General features: G+C 42.1%; 2 protein-coding genes across 7 annotated transcripts in view; both read right to left on the bottom strand.

The window, feature by feature from the left end:
- Positions 1-1,226: 1,226 nt before the first annotated feature.
- SSBP1 (single stranded DNA binding protein 1) lies at positions 1,227-17,510 on the bottom strand. 6 transcript variants are annotated; one of them, XM_029922470.1, is made up of 8 exons: positions 17,453-17,510; positions 16,682-16,748; positions 14,412-14,472; positions 13,650-13,790; positions 13,350-13,437; positions 12,309-12,397; positions 8,237-8,310; positions 1,227-1,540 (listed from the first exon to the last, which is right to left on the bottom strand). In XM_029922470.1, the coding sequence occupies exons 2-7, from the start codon at positions 16,703-16,705 to the stop codon at positions 8,267-8,269; spliced, it is 447 nt and encodes a 148-aa protein (XP_029778330.1). In that variant the 5' UTR covers positions 16,706-16,748; positions 17,453-17,510; the 3' UTR covers positions 1,227-1,540; positions 8,237-8,266. The 6 variants fall into 6 exon arrangements, with proteins under 6 accessions (XP_029778330.1, XP_029778319.1, XP_029778311.1 ...); XM_029922459.1 differs by having other exon boundaries at positions 1,227-1,433; positions 13,350-13,443; XM_029922451.1 differs by having other exon boundaries at positions 13,350-13,443.
- A 5,807-nt stretch (positions 17,511-23,317) lies between these two features.
- WEE2 (WEE1 homolog 2) overlaps positions 23,318-25,219 on the bottom strand; it is a 30,848-nt gene continuing 28,946 nt past the window's right edge. The window contains exon 11 of the mRNA XM_029922483.1: positions 23,318-23,487. Coding sequence (XP_029778343.1) covers positions 23,331-23,487 — 157 coding nt within the window. The 3' untranslated portion in view covers positions 23,318-23,330. The remainder of the gene's footprint in view (positions 23,488-25,219) is intronic.

Here is a 25,219-nt window from a genome sequence, read left to right on the forward strand (position 1 = left end):
CCTTTGACATATACACTTTGTATTTTATCTCTAAACCACGATGTCGTTAGCATGTCATCAGGAAACTCCCTTTTCAGTGTGTTGCCTACTTATTGCTCTGGTTTCAGTTAGTCTAGAACCTGTCACTTGAAGAAGTCCCTTTCTTCCTGCAAGGCCCAATGCTGGATTGAACTGTGTCCACTCAAAATTCACATAGAGAAGTCTTATCCCCAATGTGACTGTATTTTGAGATAGGGCCTGTAAGAAGAAAGTGAAACAGAGGGCATAAGGCTGGGGCCCTGACACATGATTAGTATCCTTGTAAGAGACACCAGAGTTCGCTGTCAGCACAAATAGGTCACGTGAGGACACAGCGAGTTGGTAGCCACTTTAACCCAGGAACATGGGCCTCCCAGGAAACCAACCATCCTGCAACCTAATCTGAGACTTCAAGCCTCCAGAAGTGCAAGAAAACGTCTGCTGCTCACATCACTCAGTCGATGGTATTTTGTTATGGCAGCCTGAACTTAGTTAGGTACTCTAGGATGCAATAAAATTATGCCATCCTGGGGCGCCTGGGTGGCTCAGTCGGTTAAGCCTCCGGCTTTGGCTCAGGTCAGATCTCACGTTCGTGGGTTCGAGCCCCGCGTCAGGCTCTGTGCTGACAGCTGGCTCAGAGCCTGGAGCCTGCTTCCAGTTTTGTGTCTCCTTCTCTCTCTGGCTCTCCCCGTCTCATGCTCTGTCTCTCTCTGTATCAAAAATAAATAAAACATTAAAAAAAAGAACTCATTTAAAAACTATGCCACCCTTAGGAGCTGGTTACTTTGCAGTGGGACGCCTCCTCGCTGCAGGCCATCTAGTCTGCTATACTGCCAGGCGCAGAAGGGCCGGACTTCCATTCTTACTTAAGTGCGACTTTATTAAACAAGGGGCCGTTAATTAAGGGTCTTCATTTCAGAATTCAAGCAAATTTATACTATTTATTTGATGAAAAAATGTTTATATTTACTTTTTAAGGCTATTTGCTAAGCATTTGTGTACATTTTATGTCCCAGTCTCTCCTCCAATTAAGAATGAGACACAGGTTAAAAGTCTGAAGGACTGTGGCAGTAGAGGTAAGATTTTACTTCTACCAGCAGTGAATCGTCTTAGAAGCGAAAGAACTTAAGTAATGAATTCATTGTGTATATGGAGATAAAGAATGTGTGAATTAGTAAGAATTAGGTTTCAATGCAAAGCACAAATAAGTGGCTTAAACAGGTAGAGATTTATTTGTGTCTCCCATAGAAGCCCAGAGGTAGACAGTCCAGGACCAGAATGGTGGTCCCATGGTCGTCGCGGATTCCAGCCTCTTCCGTCCTCCATCCTGAAGACATTCTCGTTGTCCAAAATGGCTGCTGGAGATTTTCAGCCCTCATGTCCACATTGCAGAACAGTAAAAGCCAGGTGAGGGTCTGGAGAAGCACAAAGGATGAGCCTCCCAACAGAGTTAGTCACTTAAGGAGCTTTCCTGGAAGCACCACCAAATGGCTTCTGCTTACACCCCCTTAGCAACAGTGAACTGCAAAGGAGAATAGGAATGCAGTATTTCAGCCATGCACATGGTCACCCCCAATACAACACGGGCTCTGTAAATAAATGGGCTCTGTAGAAAGGATAATGGCTATTGGGTAGTGTATTAATCATGTTTCTCATTTTCTGTATGTTATGATGCTCTGACATCTTGGAGCCTGGCAGACCCTGGGAGAAACCAACCCCTTCACAACATGAGCTAATTCCTAGAAATAGTAGACATTTGCCCAAAAGTGTGTCTTTCATATGCAAACCAACCAATCCTGATTCCATCCCTGCCACCAGCCTCCTTTAATCAGGCTCCTGCAGTCCAGAACACTAGGCCTCTGCTCAAAGGTACCTGGCAACTAGGGACCACCCCTATTGTCCAGAGCTTGGTGAAACTCATTCGTCCCACAGAAATCACAGGGGAAGCTGTGGCGCACACCTTCCCTTCGTTCCTTCTGCCTTCTGGCCTGCCCTGGGGCTTCCCCAGTGGTTCCAATGGTGTAGCATGTGCCCTCCTCTTGAGAACTATCAAGACAGTTCTTTGTGTCTGTCATCTTGCCACACCTGGGCAGCACAAATTCCTGTGACACAGGTAAGCCACTAGAAATCTTCCCCATGATACGATTTTCCACAACAGAAAGCTGGAATCCTGGCAGCATTTGCTATCTCACAAAATGTGCTTAACACGTGTTTGGCAGAAGAAAACAAGAAGTCCCTCGTCTCAACTTCTCTTCTGAGCTCCACTCATTAATCACCAACTGTAAGCTAGGAAGTCTATAACTAAGCTATGTTAGAACTACTCCTGATCTTCCTGCTCAAATCTGCTCCCACGTTCATGTTCCTCAGTCCCAGAAACAAAACGTCACCATCCACACAGCTGCCCAGGCAGCCTCAGAAGGATCTCTTCAAGGCCCTTCCATCTCTTCCCACCAGCACCTATGGCCCTCGGCGCATCCTGGACGGGAGCTCCACCTTCTCAGTATCCCTAACCTGGAGCGTAGCCTGGGGTCTAACACATAGCTGTTGCACATGAACGAATCAACATGAACCCCAAATCGCCCTTGGGTCTCCTGTAATGCCCACTCTGCTAACGTTTTAGGGCTCTTCCAGGAGCCTCCTAACCGCCTGCAAGCTTTCCCCTCTTCTAACCCTTCACAGATCTCCACTGTTCTTTCTCAAGCACAGTTCTGAAAAGTCCATTTTAAAACAAGCAGCTCCCCACTGCCAAAGTCCTCTGTAAGCTTTCAAGGCCCTTTATGATCCAGCCCCAGTGCCCTCTTCACGTTTTATCTTTCACTGATCCATTAGTTTTATGTTTCTGGACCCCTGTTCGTGCTCTTTTGTCGGCTGAAAACTAACCTAACAACTATTCTCATCTGTACCCACAGGACTTAATTTCTCCCATCACTAGACTGCTCCCTACACCACAGCCCACTTTGCACATGGGCTCCTGCTTCTGTCTCCCCATCCAGCCCCCATCATCCCAGACTGTGAGCCCCTTCAATGCAGTAGTCCTGTTATATTTATCCTATATCCAGGCTTGTATGCATGCAAGGGATAAAGCAGGTGCCCAAGTGACTTTTATGTTTTAAAAGGTGCCCAGGGGGCGCCTGGGTGGCTCAGTCGGTTAAGCCTCCGACTTCGGCTCAGGTCAGATCTCACATTCGTGGGTTCGAGCCCCGCATCAGGCTCTGTACAGACCGCTCAGAGCCTGGAGCCTGCTTCTGGTTCTGTGTCTCCTTCTCTCTCTGCCCCTCCTCCTCTCATGCTCTGTCTCTCTCTGTATCAAAAAACTAAATAAAACATTTTTAAAAAATTTTTTTAAATAAAATAAAATAAATAAATAAATAAATAAAAAATAAAAAGGTGCCCAGATTAAGTGTAAATAGCCACAGATGACGAAAAGCAAACCAAAAAACACTACCAAAGTGGACTACGTTCTCAGTAATCCATGGACATTAACAACAACAAATAAACTCATGTAAAGTCTACAGGCTCCCAGAAGTGTCCTCTGAGACCTGGGGAGATGGGCACGGTGACTGGAAGGGACAGGCAGTGTGTAAAGTAACTACAAACAACAGCAATGATGGTCAGTCAGCACTGAGCACTGGATTCAGTTACGATGTGCTAAGTTATATGTATTATTCACTGTGTTCTTCCCAGCAGGCCTATAAAGTAGGACTACTATCATCCCTGTTTTATTCACAGAAAAGCAAAATGACAAAAAAAAAAAAAAAAAAAAACCCGGGCAGGGAAAGTTAAGTAACTCAGCAGAGGTCACTCAGCTGGTAAGTGAAGCAAATCCAGGCTGTGAGACTAACAGCCTCAACTGGACTATTCTGATAAACCACCTTCTTTTCAAAGGACAGGTGTGGCAGGAAAATGACAAAATGTTAAGGTGTACACCTATATGGACAAACACCACCCTGAGGTACAACACAAATCAAGAGTACAGACAACAAAGAGAAATTTCATGATCGTGTCTGTGTGACTTGAGCAGCCTGAAAAGCCACACGTCACCCAATCACAGACTGTGGGAACAGCACAGGGTATACACGGTAGGGAGAGGGGCCATCATGCCGCTGACGCCTGCCAACGGCCCCGTTCTCTAAAGAGTGAGCCTGTCAAGTTCTTGAACAATCTTGCTGACAATTTCAACTCTCAGTAGGAAGGAAATGATTGGAGGAAACAATGAAAAGGAGGAGACAATGTAAACCTATCTTAACCAGCAAAGAAGCACTGCTTGATAACAAGGGTCAAGAGGAAAAAGCAAAGATAACCTGGCAGAAAAATTAACTGTGACTTATTTTCCTATAGGACCATCAGACTGAAAATGAGACAGAAGGAAGAGATAGAGGTTTGTCTCCCTAATTCTGCCCCCCGTCAAAACTGACCATGTAGTGGGACTCGCAGGGTGACTGAGAAGCACCTCGCAGGGTCAGAAGTTAGCAGAGGGGGGTTCTGGATAGTTGGGCCCATGGACGTGGGAGGCAGTGGGAAGCAGACCGCAGGCAGAAAACAAAATGCAAACGTCACAAACCTAAACTCAAACCTCAGCTACGCCTCTTATACGCCGCGTGGCTTTGCCGTGTTACTTAACCACCAGTTTCAGGTTTCCTCACCTGTAAAATCGGGATACCACCTTCTCAGGGTAAGAGTGAAACGAGACAATGATAAAAAGCACTGAGCTCGGGGCCTGGCACCTCATAAGTACACAAAAATGCCAGGCGTTAATATGGCAATTGTTTCCTTTAAGAAATTTCTCTGTAACTCACTACGTTTCCTACAATGATTTGCTTGCTGTCACTCCCACCGAGCTTCACGGCACATAATGCAAACCCTGACAGAAAAATAAGTAAAGTGAGCCTGCCTTCATTTTCATGTCAATGTTTCAGTGCAATCGAACCAAACATTTCGAAAGCCCTATAATGTCACTTTGCTAAGCTAAGCTGGACGGGGACAATCGGGTAGTCTGGGTAGAAGATAACCCTGCCTTCCAGAACTGCATCATCTCTTTTGGGAACAAAGGGAAACCACCAGTAACGTCTGCTGAGCTGCAAAGGTTAGGCTGTAACCCAGCTGGCAACGACAAGTAATCCCCAAAAACAGCCACAAAAACATGTGTTTGGTGTTCTGGGAGGTCTCTGGATTAACTGTCCAATCGTTGTGAAGAAATGAAGGATCTTTGAAAATTGTGTTGGCAGCAAACAGTGGATCTCACACAGGTTGATCTTTCACGTCAGTCACTATGGGTTACACACATGTAGTAAGAGAAAAGAAAAGAAAAAGAAGGGGGAGAAAGGTAAGTGAAGTGTCTGAACAGTAATACAACGCTGCAGACGATGGAGGGAAGTACATGAGAGAGGATCCTGTCCGCCTCCCGTACGGGAAGCAGTAACACTAGCTGAAGCTCAAACAGCGGTGCCAGCCTGGCTTGGAAATAATGGCAAGATTTTTGTTTTCCAAAAGTGAAAACAGTCTTGTTTTTTCTTATTATAAAAGTGATATAAACTCAAGGCTAAAAAATAAGAAGAAAAATCACACAGGCTCTCCCCATCCAGAGGATGTTTCTCCTCCCAGACTTTCACTAAACATTTATCTTTTACTTCTTTTTCAAAAATGAGAGAATACCACACGTACTGTCACCTTCTCTCCCACACTCTGTGTGTCCCACTGAACTCCCACTCGACTTGGAATCGCAAAATCAAAGTCACACGGCAGTTTGTCACAGGTATTATTCCCTGACACTGTAAAAAGACGACAAAGGGAATGCGAGACACAAAACTTGGGACTAGAAGACCCCGACTGACCGTTACAGCTACCAGGTTCCACACACCTCCTCCGAGACCAGCTTGGGAGAGGTACAGGGTCCTCAGCACCCGGGGCCGCCCCGGCGGGAAGCGCAGAGTCTATGCTCCGGGAGCCCAGCCGGTTGCGGACCTCACGTCTGCAGCGTCCTGTTCATGCCGAGGCCTCTGAGCCAACGCCTGCCTCTGAAGGCCCTGCTGTCCAACCTCGGAGCCTCGCAGGCAACGTGCAGCGGGACTGTGCGATGCCTTCGGCTCCCAGGGGTGCTGCGGGGCGCACCTTTCTGCCCCTGAGCCCTGGACTCAGAGCTGCTCTGGGCTGGTCCCTGAGCTGTTCTGTTCACCCATCACCTTCCCAAAGCACAGATCCGTCATGCTACTTTGGCATCCAAATGTGCAGAACCTCTCACAACTTTTAAGGAGTATAAAAGCAGCTTTTATTCATGGAAAGAGCCTAAATGTCCATCACCTGATGAGTGGATCAAGAAGATGTGGTTTATCTATACAATGGAGTACTACATGGCAATGAGAAAGAATGAAATCTGGCCATTTGTAGCAAAATGGATGGACCTTGAGGGTGTCATGCTAAGTGAAATAAGTCAGGCAAAGAAGGACAGAAACCATATGTTTGCACTCATAGGTCTAACAGGAGAACAGGAGAAACCTAACAGAGGACCACAGGGAGGGGAAGGGGGAAAAAGAGTTGGGGAGAGAGAGGGACACAAATCATGAGACTACTGAATACTGAAAACAAACTGAGGGCGGAGAGGGGAGGGGGAAAAGGGAAGGGGGTGATGGTCATGGAGGAGGGCACTTGTGGGGAGAAGCACTGGGTGTTATATGGAAACCAATTTGACAATAAACTATTATTTAAAAAAAAAAAAAGCAGCTTTTGCTAAAGAGCTGCCCAAAAGACAAATTTTATCTACATTCTGCTTAAGGAATAGGGCACAAAGGGGTGAGGACTACATCACCAGACAGTTTTAACACATAAACTCAGAAGGCAGAGTTAATGTACTGATCAACAGGCCCAGCTGCAGGAAAAGATGGCTGACACGAAGAAATGGCAATTCCTTTTCTACTGCTCCTGCGCGAGAAGAGAGCAAAGTTAAGGACTTCCATCCTTTCCTTGACCAAACTGCACTCCCAGTGCACAGAGCTGCTCCAGTGTGGGTCCACAGGCAGCACGCAAACTGTGAAGCCGTGATAGTCCAGCACGACCCGAGCTACAGTCAGCACCTGCTCTCGGGCAGAGGGGACACGACATGCAGTCTGGGCCACAAGCGAACAGGCTGGGCTGGAGGCGAAGCTGGAGCCCGAGTGGCCCAGCAGGAATGAGGGACTGCTACAACTTGAACTGGACAACCAGCTCAAGTGCAGCCAGTCCTGAACAAGCACAGCCAATGAGCAGACCTGTGGAGGGTTGGGGCAGGCCTGTAAGTATAAGATGCAGTGAAAACACAGACTACATTTTATGCAGTATTTATTAGGAGCTTACTAGTACTCTGCACTTTCCAGAGTCTCAGGATGAAGCTAATCATGTGCACACAACGATTGGTGTATGTGCACCAAGTGACCAGGTGGAAAAATAAAAGACGGTCACACCCGAGGCTCTAACCAACGAGGCAACGCCAAAGGCTGTTTGGGCGCCTCCCCCGAAGTTCTGGAGGAGACTGAAAGGACAGAGAATGGGGCTTAGACAGACAGAAACTAGCGCAACCAGACCTTCTGTGGCAACACCTGGAAATGAACTCGTTCATCCCTACTTCTATTTTAGGTCTTTCCTGCTCATAAACTCATTTTCATAAGTGCTAGTGAAATCTACCCAAAAACAAAAGATGTGAAGAAGGTAGGTTAGTCTTAGAGCTGTTTAGGTTAGAAACCAACCGCTGTTCACCAGCCCGCTTCAGTGTGGGCTGAAGCTTACTGGGATCATTCATCTCTCAACATTCATCAAGTACCTGTTCTGTGCCAAGCACTGGCTAAGGTGCAGGTCACAGAGAAGACAGTCCCCGCCATCCAGTTTATGGAGCAAACAGTAAGAAAACCATTATTCACAAGTGTGGCATAACCGTCTGACATACAATACTTAGCGGCTGGACCAGTACTGGAATACAAGTGTGCACAAAAAGCAAGGGGCCATCCCAAAGGTCACTTACTTATCCTTCCGCCATAACACAGATGAACTCGACAGTTCAGTGCTTTATACTCTTATACACAAAAACCATCCCTAAAAGAATAAACAATTAGCTACCAAGCTTTACGAGACGAAAGGGGGAGGGGGAGTAACAGTCAGGAGAAGTGTTATCACTCATTTTATATAAAAGAATATTTAATTCTTGTCCTTAGGAACTATAAAGACTATACATGATTTGGAAATGAGACCGTACCAAACAGTGGTCAATGAAGAATCATCCATGCTATGCCTTTTCTTTGGTCTGGTCACTCAGAAATATAATATTATCTGTAAAGAAGCCAAAACATAAGTATTATTTTCAGAACTCTTTCTCCACCTCAATCACTCCTCTATAACACACAAACTTAACTGCTGTTAACTAACAGACTTTAGAAAAATTCCCGAAACGTGAAGGAACTCCTGCTACGTTCATGAGCAGCACAGACAACAGGCACCAACGGAGCTAAACGCTGGGCTTCAGGTGTTGGTCAACAATTCAGACCCTGTCAGCAGAGGTGTGGACACAGTCGTCACTGCTTGGCAGGAACTCCCTACAGAAGAACCGGTCACAGATCTCCCAGTGCGCAGTGCGCAGAGCGAGGCCATGAGCCCAGGCAGCACAGCCTCACACACGAGAGGCCCAGCGGTACACACGCTGGACGTACAGAGAGAGGACAGGGTCCCACATGCGGTCCTGTGAGCAAACACAGACTTCCTGACTGTAAGCAGGCTGCAACACTCACACAGAAGACATTCCGTTTTTAAATTTTAAAACACCTTGATTTTTATATACTCATTCTTGGGGAAAATTTTTACTAATCCATATTACAAAGAGAGCATTCTCGTACAAGAACATCAGACACTGCACTTAAAATGTTGTCCCAGACAGAGTTAGTTTAGGACAAACAAAGGAAAAGTATCAGTGCTTCCTGTATAACTTGAAAAGATCTAGATACTTATAACTTAAGAATTATTTTTAAAGTGGCTATTACATGGTAGGACTTATGACTAGTCTTCTAAAAATAGAGTATTTTGGTACAGAATGCTTACTTCAGAAGAGATTATTAAAACAGACACCACAGTGTAAAACAGCTAGAGTGCCATCCACTGGTGGTTAGTTTAAGTTCTAGACATGGGTCCCTAGCAGGAAAAAAACATGACCTACAAAACCAAGCAACCAAATTTAAACCCTATTTCTTTCAATTCAAATGTCACTAAAGATCTATTCATTTTTACTACTAAATCTATGTTCATAGGTCAATTAACTCACCCAGGCTGTGAATACTAATGACAAGAAGAAAACAAAATGGCAAACAATCTAAACTGTTTCTATTGAGTAACTGCCTTTAGTTCAGAATAATTCACAGTCCAAAGTTCATCCACACTCTTGGTTTACAATGGAGTATGAAAGTGTTAAATAGTTACATAATTGATAAAGATTTAAAATGTCAATTATTTTACTAGAAGTATGGTTTTGGGGATCCTGGGTAGCTCAGTTGGTTAAGCATCTGATTCTTGATCTCAGCTCAAGGTCTTGATCTCAGGATTGTGAGTTCAAGCCTCGCAAGTTCAAGCCTCCATGCCCAGTGTGGAGCCTACTTAAAAAAAAAAACAAGGGAAATTTGGTTTTCCACTGCTGAAATCATAGCTATAGTCTATGATGTCAAAACAAATTTGGGTTTTTTAAATTGTTATGTTTTGAAAGAGAGAGAGAATGCACATGCCTGTGCAAGCGAGGGAGGGACAGAGGGAGGTGGGAGAGAATCTTAAACAGGCTCCAAGCTCAGCGGGGAGCCCAACACATGCTTCAATCTCCTAACCCTAAGATCATGACCTGAGCCAAAATCAAGAGTCAGACAGTTAACTGACTGAGCCAGAAAAACTTCTGAACAGGTAGATATCTCTGGAGACATGGCCCAAGGAAGAACAGGGCATGCAGAAATGAAATGTCAAGACACCCAAGAATTATGAAAGCAAAATGGTCAGAGAGGACCTCATCTAAGGTCAGATAATGAGGTAGAAAGATAACTATGTTGATTTTCAAAGCCAATATACATGTTCAAAGAAACTAGTAAGAAAATATATATTTTGAGTATTATTTACAACAAATTAGAATTTATCAATATGGTAGAGTGGTTAAGACATGAATTCTGGAGCAAAGTAAAAAAGAAAGATAAAAGGAAAATCTATCAATTAAAAGAGAGTTAGGTTCTCAGAGTTCTAGCCTCCAAAATTATAAGAAAATAAGTTTGTTGTTTAAAAAGATAAGAGATTTAAGAGACTCAAGATATAAGCCATATAATACAGTGTACAGACTCATATTTACGAAGCAATCAAAAACATAAACATTGTGATGTCTGGGAAAAATATTTAAATAACTTAATATCATGTATGTTAATAGCACAGTAGTTATGCTTTATATAGGAATCTGTATCTTTCAGATATACCTACTGAAAATCTTTATGAATGAAATAATATAATGTCTGAGATTCACTTCAAAATAATCCAAGTGGAGGAAAAGTGCGCTGGGGGCATAGAAGAAATCATATTGGCCATCAGTTGGTAACTGTTGAAGCCAAATGACACATTTCCTTTTTGTACTTTCTATGTTTGTGCATGTTTGACATTTTCCATTATTTAAAAAAATAAATTTTTAAATGATGTCTAATTTGGCACATCTCAGAAGTTCACAAACACTGAAACATTACTTCCTTTTGTTCCCATCTAGTTACTTAAAAAAGAGATTTCTCTATATTTACATCCATAAAAACAAACAAAAGAACAGAATTAATGTTTAACAACTGTCTTATTTTAACAATTTTTCCACGAGGTTAAAAAAGAGGAACTATCTTCCTCATTTATGTATTTCTAATAAAATTTCAATTTTCATACTTATATATTAAAATTGCTTTAGTCAGATGTGTTCTAAAAACAACTATAATAACCCAATCAAAAAATATATAACATTTAGAGCCTTAATATCACAGAATTTTTATATTTTAAAATTTCTATTTACCTATGTTACAAACACAATAGAGTGAATAATAAAAAGTTCTGAATTGTATATGTTAAGATACATTTCTCAGGAGAAAATGGAAACACAAGTTCAGAGAACAAAAAATAACAAAATTTCCAAATGCTTAAGAGCTTGTTCAATTTTTTAAGAAACTTAATGATGAGCATCAAACTGCTATGGTATTTAGATGCACTAATACATTTCAGAGTAACAATTTATTGGAAAAAATGTTCATATCAACTTAAATATGTCCAGTAGGGCTATATCTTTTCAAGATGCTTGTACAATTTTCAAAATAGTTTGAAAACTCTGCTCTAGAAGATATCCTTTTTTTTTTTTAATGTCCTTATTTATACTTGAGAGAGAGTATGTGAGTAAAAGCAGGGGAGGGGCAGGGAGAGAGGACAGAGGACCCAAAGCGGGCTCTGCTGACAGCAGAGCCCGATGCAGGGCTGGGACTCATGAAGCAGGAGACCATGAACGGAGCCAAAGTTAGATACTCAACCGACCGAGCCACCCAGGCGCCCGAGAGGTATCTTCTTACTGTTCTTGAAGCTTTGTGTGTGCGTGTCTCCTACAATTGTTTGCATTTTGTTTAATGAGAAAAATAGGAACTTAAAAATCATCATGTTCTGGGGTGCTGGTGTGGCTCAGTTGGTTGACGCATCCAACTTCGGCTTAGCTCATGATTTCACAGTTCATGAGATCGCGGCCCACATTGGGCTCTGGGCTGACAGCTCAGAGTGTAGAGCCTGCTTCAGATTCTGTGTCTCCCTTTCTCTCTCTGTCCCTCCCCCGCTCACGTCTGTCTCTCTCTCTCTCTCTCTCTCTCCCCGTTTCAAAAATAAACACTAAAAAAAATTTTTTTAAATCATCATGTTCAGCACCGAGCAGGTTCTGAATAAATCTCCACAAATGTCTAAGGCCCTCACAGCTGTGTCACTCCCTTGCCACAAGCTTCTGCCCATTTAGGTCATGTCCTCAGACACTAAAGTTTTCTTCCTTCAAACAGTAGGACCAACAGACACTCTACTCAAAAGTTACTTGTGAAATGAAACTGAGCAGAGAGAATTTTCTGAAGGAGCTGTAGAAACCACAGCACATCCCCAAGCCACACGCGCCATTCTCATGGTGCGTTGCCTGACCATCTCGGCCTCCGTACGCGAGCCCCAGTTAAAGTTACTCACAAGAAGCGAAGCTTTTTAAGAAGGGAGGAGGGAGGAGGGAGGAGGGAGGAGGGAGGAGGGGACAGCGGTTACAAGCTTCTTACCAGCTATGATTGTTGTTGCCTGTCGCCTCACATTGTTTTTATCTGTGTATTCACCATAGTCGACTTTCCCTTCCACATAGATTCGGGACCTGATAAAAATAAAATTTACACTGTTTAGTCCGGAGAGTCTAATCTGTTTGAAAAGAGGGAGTCAGGTAGGAGCAGGAACAAGTACACACTAAGGATGAATACAGAATCATGCATAACCTGATTTTTGCTACCGCATCTCAAAGACCGAAATTAGGACTATGAAGAGTACTAAAACAGAAAATCCATGCAGACCTGACATACCTAGATAAGAAGGACAACATTTCCTTTTTGTACTTTCTATGTTTGTGCATGTTTGACATTTTCCATTATTTAAAAAAAATCAATTTTTAAATGATGTCTAATTTTGGCATATCTCAGAAGTTCATAAACACTGAAACATTACTTCCTTTTGTTCCCATCTACTTACTTAAAAAAGAGATTTCTCTGTGTTTACATCCATAAAAACAAATAAAAGAACAGAATTAATGTTTAACAACTGTCTTATGTATGTAATCAATCTAAGCATTTCAAAAGGGAGCTGATCCAAAATTCTCAAAATATAAGACAACGGCTGTGAACGCTGCCATAATAGCCCACCTGTGCTGGGCTACCGACATCCCAGACTCTGCACTAAGGACTCCACGCTGATGCCAAGAGCAAGAACGTGCCACGGGGATCGCTGGCCATGGCGGCGTGGGAACTCCCAACAGCACGGGCTGCACCTGCTCACGTGGCACTCAGTACACTCTGCCGTCTCTCTTGCCTCATCTGCTTCTGTCTACCTCTTACTTGGCCAAAATTATAAATTCTTAGCAAGCGAAACCATGTTTTATACATCTCTGAATTAGACGCACACGGCGAAACGCCATGCATGTAACACTACGCTCTGAAGAATACCTCAAGGTAACACAGAGTAAGTAGGAGAATAAAGGAGTTAGGCATTCCCCGAGAACACCTGTTGCCAGCGTTTTAAACCATGCAATCTGTAAGACACTTCTTCCCTCAACTTACCCCTTTTTCACATACTGATACGCCACATCTCTGAGGCCTGGTCGGAAGACTGATATTCTGTGCCATGTCGTCTTTTGACTGACATCACCTAAATCTCAAGCACAGAAAATGAAGTTACATATGCCAGCAGACAAAACAAATGCCAAAGACAACATGCCCAGCAAAACCAATGTCACAATTTTGAAGAGAAAAGCACAGAATCAGAGATTCCTTCTAAAAGCAGCTTTTCTCCCATTAGATAGCAGAGAACAATGTCTATTTACTGCTGATACAGTTAAAAGCCCAGTCTGTTACACTCACCCATTTGGTGTACTTCACTCTCCCCTGACCGCCACATCTCATTCGTTGCTAGAGAAAATATCGTGACTGGGTTTTTCCCTTCCACCTGTCTCATGACCGGGTCCTGACCCACTCGCCCAAGGAGCTGTACTCGGTTCAGAGCTGAAACAACGTGTAAATAAAAGGAGCTTGAGAGAAAGTTCCAGAAAAGGAACAGATGCAAATACTACTTCAATTTCCATCGCAGCATTGAGCAAAACCCAAGTTCTACAAGTTCAGAAGGTAAGCTGAAGGGGCAAATGAGGCAGTATGAGAGGGGAAAAAGAGGGTTGGCAAGAACGGAGAAAATATTCTTAGAGAAAGGAGCCCACAAACACACACTAAGCTCCTCATTTTACCGTAAATTCTTTGAAATACCTTTCTCTCCCCCCCCCCCCCCCCCCAAAATCCTGCATGGTTAAAAAAACGAATTTGAGATCTGAAAATCTTTCTAAATACACGGGACTACTCTGTGAAAGAAGAGCTTTCACAAAGTTTCACCCTCTCAGCCAGATAGCACAGGACCTTGGAAGACTTAGATAACCAGACAGGAGTCAAGGAGATTCCAGGAGGCCCCTGCAGCCTGATGGGGCAAGGCCAAGAGCAGAGAGGCCAACAGGAGCCAAAGGCATGACAATGACCTGAGTATACCCAACCAGTGCACCTCTCCTACAGCACGTTTAAGAACAGCTGCACATTGCTATAAACAGCATACTTTAAACTTGGAAATTAGACACTACTTACATCTTTCAAGAACCAAGCTGCTAGATGCTTCAGACTCATGTCTTACAAACTGATGAAATACCTAAAGGGGAACAAATGAGTAAAATGGCTTTAGTTTGGGGGGAAAGGTAAACGCAAACAGAAGACCAGTTCACACTCAGTCACCATCTGGTCAGCAGCTCCTGTGGCATTCACACCCAGAACACGTGCCATTCACGTGTCCCCCCACCAGTGCCCGGAGGACCATGGAAATGCTTGCACGCCATCTATTACAGACGCCCAAAGGTACACAGAGCCAGATGGCATGCCCAGGAAGGCTAATTTACAATCTTCTCCTGGTTCTTTCATGGTAAACCTCCTGATTGTGGTAGTTCCATGGTTGTACATAAAAGGTAAAATCAAAAATATGCTAGAAAAAGACATGCTTTTGATAGACCAAAGAAAAAAGTCTAAGACACATCTGATTCTCTGATAAAGTACAAAAAAAGGAATATTCAAGTCAGTCTGTTAGAGGAAGGTAGTTACTCACACAGACTGGTAGCAGCATTCAATGATGTTACAGCGATCACTACTAAAGACCAGCTACGTGCTTTACCTCTTACAAATTAATCCTCAGAATAAACGTTTGAACTGTCTAAAATTATCCCTACTTTGAAGATTCAAAAAAATAAAATTTAGGGAGATTAAGTAACCTGTCCAAATCCTACAGGAATAAACTGGCAAGTCACACCTAGAACCCAGGACGGGCCGACACCAAGGCTGTCACTGTTCCTGCCACCCTCTGCTGCCTCCTTAAAGACATTCTGTTCCAGGGCTACTGCCACAGTAGGAGCACAGGTCACCAGGCCCATCGCTGATTCCAACGTTCAGAGGGCTAACCATTACATCAGAGACACCGGTGTCTTGCGGTAGCGCTGTTAATATAAAAAGCAGATGTCCACCGACCGATGAACACCCATTCCTTTAATACTGTTGACTATGGAATCCTATCATTGTGTTCTGGGGCCGCAGGTGGGTAAGAAATAAAGATGGAGCAACGACTCAAACAAACTAGGACCTGTGTTATACTTCGAGAAATGTGCCAATCTGGGGCACCTGGGTGCTCAGTCGGTTGAGCATCTGGCTTCGGCTCAGGTCATGGTCTCAAATTCGTGGGTTCAAGCCCCACGTCAGGCTCTGTGCTGACAGCTAGTTCAGAGCCTAGGGCCTGTCTTCAGATTCTGTGTCTCCCTCTCTCTCTGACCCTCCCCTGCTCATGCTGTCTCTCTCTCTCTCTCTCTCTCTCTCAAAAATTAAAAAAAAAATTTTTTTTTAAATTAAAAAAAAAAAGAAAGAAATGTACCAATTGAAGTACTCGGATGAGCCAGAGGTCTTACAGAATAATATATTTTATAGAATAGTTTGTCTCATTTTGGGCATGCAAAAATTAAGACCTACTACAAAGCAGAAATAGGTAATAGAATTAACTTGGATAATGTTTAAAATTAAACTTCTAACTCTTTTACATCTGGTTTTAAAGATTTCTTTATATGGTAGTTATTAAGACATTTATTAACATTTCTGTTTCACATTTCAACACACTGTTAAAAGTATGTATAGTTAACGTGGGGATCCAAGAATATAGGGTCCAATCTACAGCAGACTGAGGGGAGAAGAACAGGTTTCACAGAAGAACAAGAACAGATTTCCTTAGTCTTCACAGGATGGGGAATAAAAGAGGGGTTATAAAGAATCTAAAAAGTTGGAGCCCAAATGTGGTTAAGTGGAGAAAATGGGTAGTCCCGGCTGGCTGAAGGCTGGCTGAAATGTCTGGAGAAATGGGAAGTCAGACTGGTAGAATGAGAAGGAACTGTGGACAGAGTACATCTGTGGTGATGTAGTGACATGAGCTGCACTCGTCAGTGTAGGGAGATGGGGGGTGGAATGCTGTCAACAGGAGGTAGCTGGTCAAAAAAGGAAACGCATGCCTTATAGGGAAATGCTGGAAATGATCCCCAGAGTCTCTAGATCACTGAAGACATTAAATGCTCCCTAAGTGATCTAAATGCATATTTTTAAAAGCATATTTTTAAAAATCATGACTCCCATTATATACTAATGGGAATTTTTTATTGTTTTAGTGAACATTATTTATACAAGTAAAACCTGTCCCCAATTCTATCAAAGGGGTACATATAAAGTGGGTGGGCTCAATGGTCTTTTGCCTCTGCAGTCAAAAGACTGAAGACAGCTGATCACTACACTATGGTTGATAATAACTCATCTCAACACTAAGAAGGAAAAGCGATTACCTGTAATACAGGTCTCCGAAACATGGCTTCTATTTGCTTTTCTTACAGCCTAGTCTTTGGTCTTGCCCTGAAAAATAAAAAAATAAAAAAGAGGAAGAGAAAAAGAGAGAGAAATAAATGGATCTTATAGCAAAAGCACAAATTCACTAATCCTAAATGCCTATCTGCATTCATAATTTGCATGCGGTCCCTCTTGTGATCATAAACATCAAGATCCCTGCATATTTTTAGGACTACCCCAACCCCCCAAACGCTTTTTGTCTTTTTTTAATTCCCCTTAGCTTCCTCTCCCTCCAACCCATACAGGAAATACTTTGATTTATTCCCATTTGCATTCCACTGTCTTCTCAAATTTCTTTAAATTGCAAGCCCCCTTAGGGCAGGGAGTTTTGTCTTATTTATTCACTGCCACATCCAATACTCCTAAAGTAGTTCCTAACACACAGTGAGGGCTCAGTAAGTATGAGAACGTCACCAAGGGACTTAAATCTGAAACTTGCTGCTGTAAAAATTACTGCCTCCAAACTCCTTAGCAAAGACCAAGGAGATCCCTGGGCTCCTAGGCCCCACCGCCGGGATGGGAGAGGGCCCTCTCTCAATGGTGGTGCTCCCAACCAACAACGAAAAGGGACAGGGAGGGGACAGAAAACCTTAAAGTCCTCCGCACGGGCGGGAAGAGAAAAACCAAGACACCGACACAGCACCACCTCCCTACCCACACAGAGCGGCACGCACACCTAGCAAAGAACTCGCGGCTCCCTCCTCCCTCACCTGAGGCGCTAGCTCGAACTAGCTTCGAAATAGGCGATCACTTCCGGCTACAGAAGGGAGGCAAGCATCGCGAGAGGATTAGGAAAACGGAAGGTCTGTGGTGTGCGTCTGTAGAAATGCTCCGGCTAGCGCCGCTCCTTAATGCGGTAGTTCCGGGAATTTTTTTCCCTGGGCGGGAGCAGAGAAGCAACGCCGCCGCCGAGTGGTGAGTGGAGTTGATTTCAAGTTTCTAATGAAATGAAATTATTTGCCAAGCTTCCCATCTTGGACCAGGAGAGGGCGAGGAAGACGAAACAAAGGGTGGCTTGTCCCTGGGAAAGACTGGAAACGTCCAGGTCTGATAAAGCAGTAAGGAAACCAGAAAAGGATAATAGGACAGGAGCTGAGAGCGAAAACTTAAGGGGGTGCCCAAAACTTGGCCATCAAAATAATGTTTTAAGAAGACAAAACTAGTGCAAAAAATCTGTGATGAACAAAAAAGTCAAAATTTTAATTAAGCACAAGACCTGAGCCACATTGGTTCTGAGGCACGAGAAAAAGTGTGTGCGCTGATACACGTTTTTACATATTTTTTTAAAAAATCCCAGAACATTAAAGTTCTTGAAGAAATATGGAAAATTTGAAGAGTAGATATGTTAAAACTCACAAAATTATTTAAAGTTTAAATATTTTATTTATACCAAAAACAGAAGTTACTGTAGCTTCACTTTCCTGACTTTAATAGAAGTAAATTGATCAATAATATTTACAAAATCTACTTCTTTGCTTATCTTTGAATTGCAGGAATTGCCATGTCTTACCATTTTTCTTGACCAAGTTGCAAACTTAGTTTTAGTTAAACTACTGCTTACTGATCTTGTGGTTTTTAAAATTCTGATATTTTGTTCATTGTAGATTTTTTCACTAATTTTAACATTTTTTAAATATTGCATTAAAGTGTCCTTGATCTTGATTGCTGTGTTTCTTAGCACCCCTTAAATTTTGCCTCATTCACTCTAATCTTGGCGCTGCTTAGGAAAAGTTTATGGGGGCCCCACAGACTGTAGGACACAGGCCTCTCTTCTGCTGGTCCTGGTACCGTCCAGCTTCTAGAAAATGAAGGTAACCTCCAGATCATTCCAACAAGCAAATTGCCTTCTTGGGATCCTACTTAAAAACCTCCATTGACCATTTTTGCCCTTAAAGGAGAAAATATGAACTACTTCACATGGTTTCCAATGGACACCTAAACCCACTCCTAAAAGTCTGGCTTACTAGTTGGTATATTCTAGATGCTTATCTGCCATTTTACCTTTTTACCATTTTAGTTCAATGTTTAGCTCCTGAAACAGCATGTTGTACTCCCTTTGGGCCTTGCACAGATATTGATCATCCTGTACCCCACCAGCTAGGTTACTACTGTCAGTGCCTTCCAATGATTTCCTGTTCAAAAATCTTTACATTACTTGAATTGTTGAGTCAGTGAAAACCTAAATTTATCCTTTCCTCCAAAGCCATTTTTTCCCTTCCAAGCTATTTGTTTATTTTAATGGTACCAGCATTCTCCCAGACTTGAACTTTGGAATCATCTTCAAAAACTTCTCCCTGATCACGTACATACATTGGTCCATATCTACTCACTTAGCCCTGTAAGTTTTTCATTATTCCACTGACCTCTCCTTCTATCTATTTGCACATACTTTTGAGTAAGAAGTATGGAAAAGTTGTTTAAAATAAAAAAGCAGAAGGGACACCTGGGTGGCTCAGTCGGTTAAGCATCCAGCTCTTAATTTGGGCTCAGGTCATGATCTCACATTTCATGAGTTTGAGCCCTGCTTTGAGGCAGTATGGAGCCTGATTGGGATTCTCTCTCTCCCTGTCTCTCTGTCCCTCTTCTGTGTACACTAGCATGCTCTCTCTCCAAATAAATTTCTTTAAATGTTTTTCATTTATTTTTGAGAGACAGAGAGAGGCAGTGCAAGCAGGGGAGGGGCAGAGAGAGAGGGAGACACAGAATCGGAAGCAGGCTCCAGGCTTTGAGCTAGCAGTCAGCACAGAGCCCGATGCGGGGCTCGAACCCATGAACCGTGAGATCATGATCAGAGCCGAAGCCAGACGCTTAACCGACTGAGCCACCCAGGCCCCAAAATAAACAAACTTTAAAAAGAAAAAAAAAAGCAGAAAGCAGCACACTAATTGAAAACAGACAGCCTTGGGCAAACTCCTAACTTTATAAATAACATCTCAATCTACATAAATAGCATGTTAAGTTAATCTCAGTCCTCACACAGGATTTACCATACATGTGCTCCTTAGACTGTTGGAACAGTTGCAAGTGCTGCTACTTTCCTTTTTCTTGACAAGAAAAGACATTAAAATGTACAAAATACATAATCTTGTGGAAGAATGGAGCTAAAGGATTTTCTTGTTTTCAACTAGATCCTACTTTCCTAGAGCAAATCCTCCAGCATTGCTTTGCTCTCACCGTCCTCAGTATCTGAAATGTCCTTCTCCATACTTTAAAACTTTTCTATTCAAAGTCCTTATTTTGTTCTCCTGTTTCACTTTCTTTACGCACGCAGTTTGTCTTGTGTTATAATTTAGATGACCATGAAGGTGCCTTCTTTTCCCCATTGATTGTGAGCTCTAAGAGGACAGGGACCTCGCGAATATCTTATCAAAAATCATGCTAAGCGAAATAAGTCAGGCAGAGAAGGACAGATGCCATATGTTTGCACTCATAGGTCTAACAGGAGAAACCTAACAGAGGACCATAGAGAGAGGAAGGGACACAAATCAGGAGAGACTATTGAATACTGAAAACGAATCATGGACTGAAGAGGGAGGGGGAGAGAGGGAAGGGGGTGATGGTCATGGTGGGGGGCACTTGTGGGGAGAAGCACTGGGTGTTACAGGGAAACCAATTCAACAATAAACTATTACATTAAAAAAATCATGCTTTAAATCAAGGAGACGCTTTAAAAGAGTTCTAGTCAGAGGCCAGAACAAAGGAATAGGAAGAAAAAATAGAAAGAATACAGAAGGATATTCAAAGAAGCCTGAAATTAGAAAACTAAAAACAAACAACAAAAAATCAGGTACCTGGAAGAATGGCTGAATGCATTTCTGTAATAGAGATACCCCTTCAAGAATCTCCAATTTGTGTAACTGGAGATTTTTATCACCCATCCAGGGACCCAGAAAGGGCCTCCTCAGTACTGAGAAGTATTGACAGATAGCACTGTGGCTTTAATCAGCTGCCATTACAGCTGGCAGTAGTGGAATAATTCAGGGCTCCATGCTTTGCAAAGCTAGCTGAGAAAGAGAAGTGTCTACCGTAGATGCTCAGGTCCACAAAGTTGTCTCTGGCCTTGCCTTTTTTCCTTCTAAATTAGAAAAAGTCTCAGCTATGAGCATCAAGAGGTAAAGATTAGGGCTGGCAATGCTTTATCACAGATAGGAAACTTTGGACAATACTGTTGCTGTAGAAAAACATTTTTGGGAAATTTTAATCAGGTTTTCACTTTGCTTCTAAATCAGTTTTTCTCTAGCCTCACATAATGGTTGGAAAATTACAGCGCTTTCTATCTAAACGGATTACTAGCATCTATTTTAAAGTGGCTCAAAAGCAATTTTAGCAACACTTCTGTTATTAGTTGTTATGGCTATGTTTTGTTGTTAAAATACTTTTAAAAATCAACCTGACAATTTTTATGTAATTCAGGATTGAAATTATGGTTCATATGGAGATAAAAAAAACAAAACTTCACCATTCAGGCTGAAATGCTGACCTTTATCTTCCAATGTTCATCTTTGTAGAGCTTTAGATAAACTGCTTCTATAAACTGATACATATGTTAGAGCTTAGCGAAGTACAATAGTATTCCTTTAGCCATAAGTCCCAAGATTATCTGTTGGCAGTGTGGACGATATTATCTAGAGTAAAGCAGCATATTTGTAGCCTAAATATTTAACTTGTTTAATATAGGTGGTGCAACGATGTTAATATTTGATAGATAATTCGTTCCCGGGTTATCTTGTGATCTCTGCGCAGAAACAGAACTTCAAGGCTGAGGATGCACCTTCTTGCTGAGACAAGGGGTAAACTTTAACCTCCAACTGAACCGGAAGGGATTAAATCGCCATCCCAGTGAAGCCCCAGTCCCACTCCCACTCAGCAGTGTCTGTGCAGCTACCTGCTGATTTAGTAGCTTTGTGCTCCTGTGGAAACCGCCCCCCTTACCCCCCCCTCACCCGCAGAGAGAGAGGAAGAGGAAGCAGTAGTCTGTCATTAGGCCAGTCAGGTGCTAACATGGGCTCTGAGGAACAGGGTAGAGAAGGGGTTGTAGACCTTGACAGTACTAGTTACCAATGCCTGAGAAGAAGTCTGGTCTATGCATTGCATATGCTTCATAATATTGTACAATATTCACAATAAATCAAATTGTACTTGACCTCGCAATATACTGCAAGAGATATGGCCGGGGTCGGAGAAGCAAAAGAAATATGAACTCCATTTTAAAACCTTGAATAAAGACGAGATTTTTTTAAACGGCAGTGAGCAATACAGAATACTTTACCCCCCTTGACTGCATGGAAATAATTGCTACTCCAAAATAGAACAAATTTCTATGATGGTTTATTCAATTTTTTAAAACTTTTTAATTTGCTTTTTAAAATGGAAAGTAAAGAAGGATATAAGGCAGCAAAAAAGAAAAAAGCCTACAGACCATTAACAGGCTGCCTTCATTAATGTGACACACTGGAAGCTATCAATGCTTTATGAGCAACATTATTTTATATCTCAGAGCCTGACCACTGTTAGCTTTGGGGCCACAAAGCTGGGCCTTGCAGCCAGGACCTGTTACTACCAACCTACCGATTCTCTCACCTGTCCACCCATGAATGATTTCCAACAGAAATGTTTCGCTCTTTGTTAATTATATGTCACAAAGAAGAGTGTTTCACCCATATTTAGCTTTGGACAAGATAAAAACCTTTATTTACAAGTGTTCCATTCCTTTAAAAATATATACAGAGAAAAGAATGTGGATTAAAATATGATAAAATCATAGGAAAAAAAGCCAAAGTGTGATTAAAAAACCAAGGAGAAATTGGTGACCCCCAGAAAAATCAAAGCCAGTCATAACAGTGACAAGAAGGTCAGGGCAAACAGCTTGAAGGAGACCCACACTAAATTTTCCTTGAACCCTTTACCCAGCATTTTGTACCGTAAGTTAATAGCCAGTTCAGAAATTACAAGTTCTCTAGTCTTATTTCTACCTTCCTCACAGAATGGTGAAGTCATTTACTTAATAAGTCTAATACCAGAGAAAGTGACGGTCTTCCTTCAAGAACAGAGCAGGAAAATCACTTGCTCAACGTGGCTGAGAATTCTTTTAAGAATGCCATAATTTACCCTGAGAAGCATTGTTGAAGAACATGCACATTTTCTTATAAGCTGTTACCTCAGCTCAAAACAAAATTATACTCCTTTCTGTGTGCAGGGAGCATCCCTGTCCCTTGGGAGGCAGTCAGCTACCACAGCCTTGTCCACAGGCTGTGCCAACGGCCTTTTTCTCTCTTCTTTACTTCGGAGACACGTGCTTTCCCATTAGACATCAACGAGCCTGAGAGGTGAACAAACCGTGGAGAGAGGGGGGCTTGGGAATACAACAGAGAAGAGAAATGGCTGCCCATCGTTGTACCCGGGACCATCGCTAATCTAAGGCTTACTAGCTTTAGGATCTTGGCAGTGAATGCTAAATCATGAGTGGCTTTTGAAACCTTTGGGCATTCAAGTTGGTTAGTCTTCCCATTTATAAGAAGAAGATTGACACAGTCATTATCTATTTCTGGAAACTATAAGGCAGAAGGAGGGCTGGTGTGAAGTGAATTCTCATGGGGAAGATTTCCCATGGGTGAAGCTGGAAGACTTTGCACTTTTTCCTCCCACCAGGCGTTTGGTACTTCTTGATCCTGTGGGAGCCCCAGAGCCCCCAGGGCTAGCGGACTCTTCTTGGGGGGAACAGGCCTGCTGAGCTTCTCTCAGTTCCCTGGCAATTAAAAGGGAAAAAAAACCTATATTACTTGATCCTAAATTAAAGAGGATATTTATGATCAAAACCAACATGTAGATTTTTCTTTCTTATTTCAGTATTTATAGAAACAAGCCTGAACTATGCACGGAATAGAAACTTAGCTCCTGCGATTATCTTTAAAAATAGCCTGCACACACGTGCTACAACACATGGCAAATTAGGTTTCTTTTTTTTTTAATCTTTTTTTAATGTTTATTTATTTTTGAGAGAGAGAGAGAGCAAGCGAGAGAGCATGAGTGGGGAAGAAACAGAAAGAGAGGGAGACACAGAATCCAAGGCAGGCCCCAGGGTCCGAGCTGTCAACACAGAGCCTGGTGCAGGGCTTAAACTCACAAACTGCAAGTTGGTGACCTGAGCTGAGTGAGTCGGCGCTCAACCGACTGAGCCACCCAGGCACCCCACATTAGGTTTCTTACATCCTACTGATTGGGGTATAAATGATAGTTAAAATTTTTTAAAATAAAAACCAGATAAAGACAACACTAAAAAAGGACTACAAGCCAGTATCTCTAACATAGATGCAAACATTCATAGTAAAATATTAGCAAAACAAATTCAACAATACATTTAAAAAATCATTCACCACAATCAAGTGATATTTATTCCTGGGTTGTAAGGGTGGTTCAGTATTTGCAAATCAATCAGTGAGGCATATCATATCAGTAAGAGAAAGGATAAGTGTCCTTCCAGTAAATGCAGAAAAAGCACTTGACAAAGTACAACATCCATTCATGATAAAAAATCCTCAATAAAATAAGTTTAGAAGAAACATATCTCAACATAATATAGGCCATCAGTGAAAAACCACAGCTAACATCATTCTTAATGGGGGAAAAACTGAGAGCTTTCCCCCTAAGATCAGGAACAAAACAAAGAGGTCCACTCTCGCCATTTTTATTTAATATAGTACAGGAAGCCCTAGCCACAGCAATCAGACAACAAAAAGAGATAAAAGGAATCCAAACCATAAAGAAGAAGTAAAACTTTCCTATTTGCATTTGACATGATACTCTATATAGAAAACCTGAAGGACTCCACCAAAACAAACAAAAAACAAAAACAAACAAACAAAAAAAAAAAACCTGTGAGAACTGATAAACGAAGTCAGTAAAGTCACACGATACAAAATCAATATGCAGAAATTTGTCACATTTCTATACACCAACAATGAAGAAGCAAAAAAGAGAAATTAAAAAATTGATCCCATTTACAATTGCATCAAAACCATAAGATACCTAGGAATAAACCTAACCAAAGAGGTGAAAGATCTTTACTCTGAAAACTATAAAACACTGATGAACAAAATGGAAGACAACATAAAGGAATGGAAACACATTCCAAGCTCATGGATTGGAAGAACAAATATTGTTAAATACTTCACATTTTTCACATTTTTCACATTGTTTTATCTTTCACAGAACTAGAACAGAGAATCCTAAGATTTGTATGGAACCACAGAAGACCCCAAATAGCGAAAGCAACCTTGAAAAAGAAAAGCAAAGCTGGAAGTATCACAATTCCAAATTTCAAGTTATATTACAAAGCTATAACAATTAAAACAGTATGGTACCAGCATAAAAATAGGCATGCAGGTCAATGGAATAGAATAGAAAATCCAGAAATAAACCCACAATTATATAGTCAATTAATCTTCAACAAAGTAGGAGAGAATATCCAATGGGAAAAA

Source organism: Suricata suricatta, chromosome 2 (genome assembly GCF_006229205.1).
Source record: "Suricata suricatta isolate VVHF042 chromosome 2, meerkat_22Aug2017_6uvM2_HiC, whole genome shotgun sequence".
In the NCBI taxonomy this organism is placed as follows: Eukaryota; Metazoa; Chordata; class Mammalia; order Carnivora; family Herpestidae; genus Suricata; species Suricata suricatta.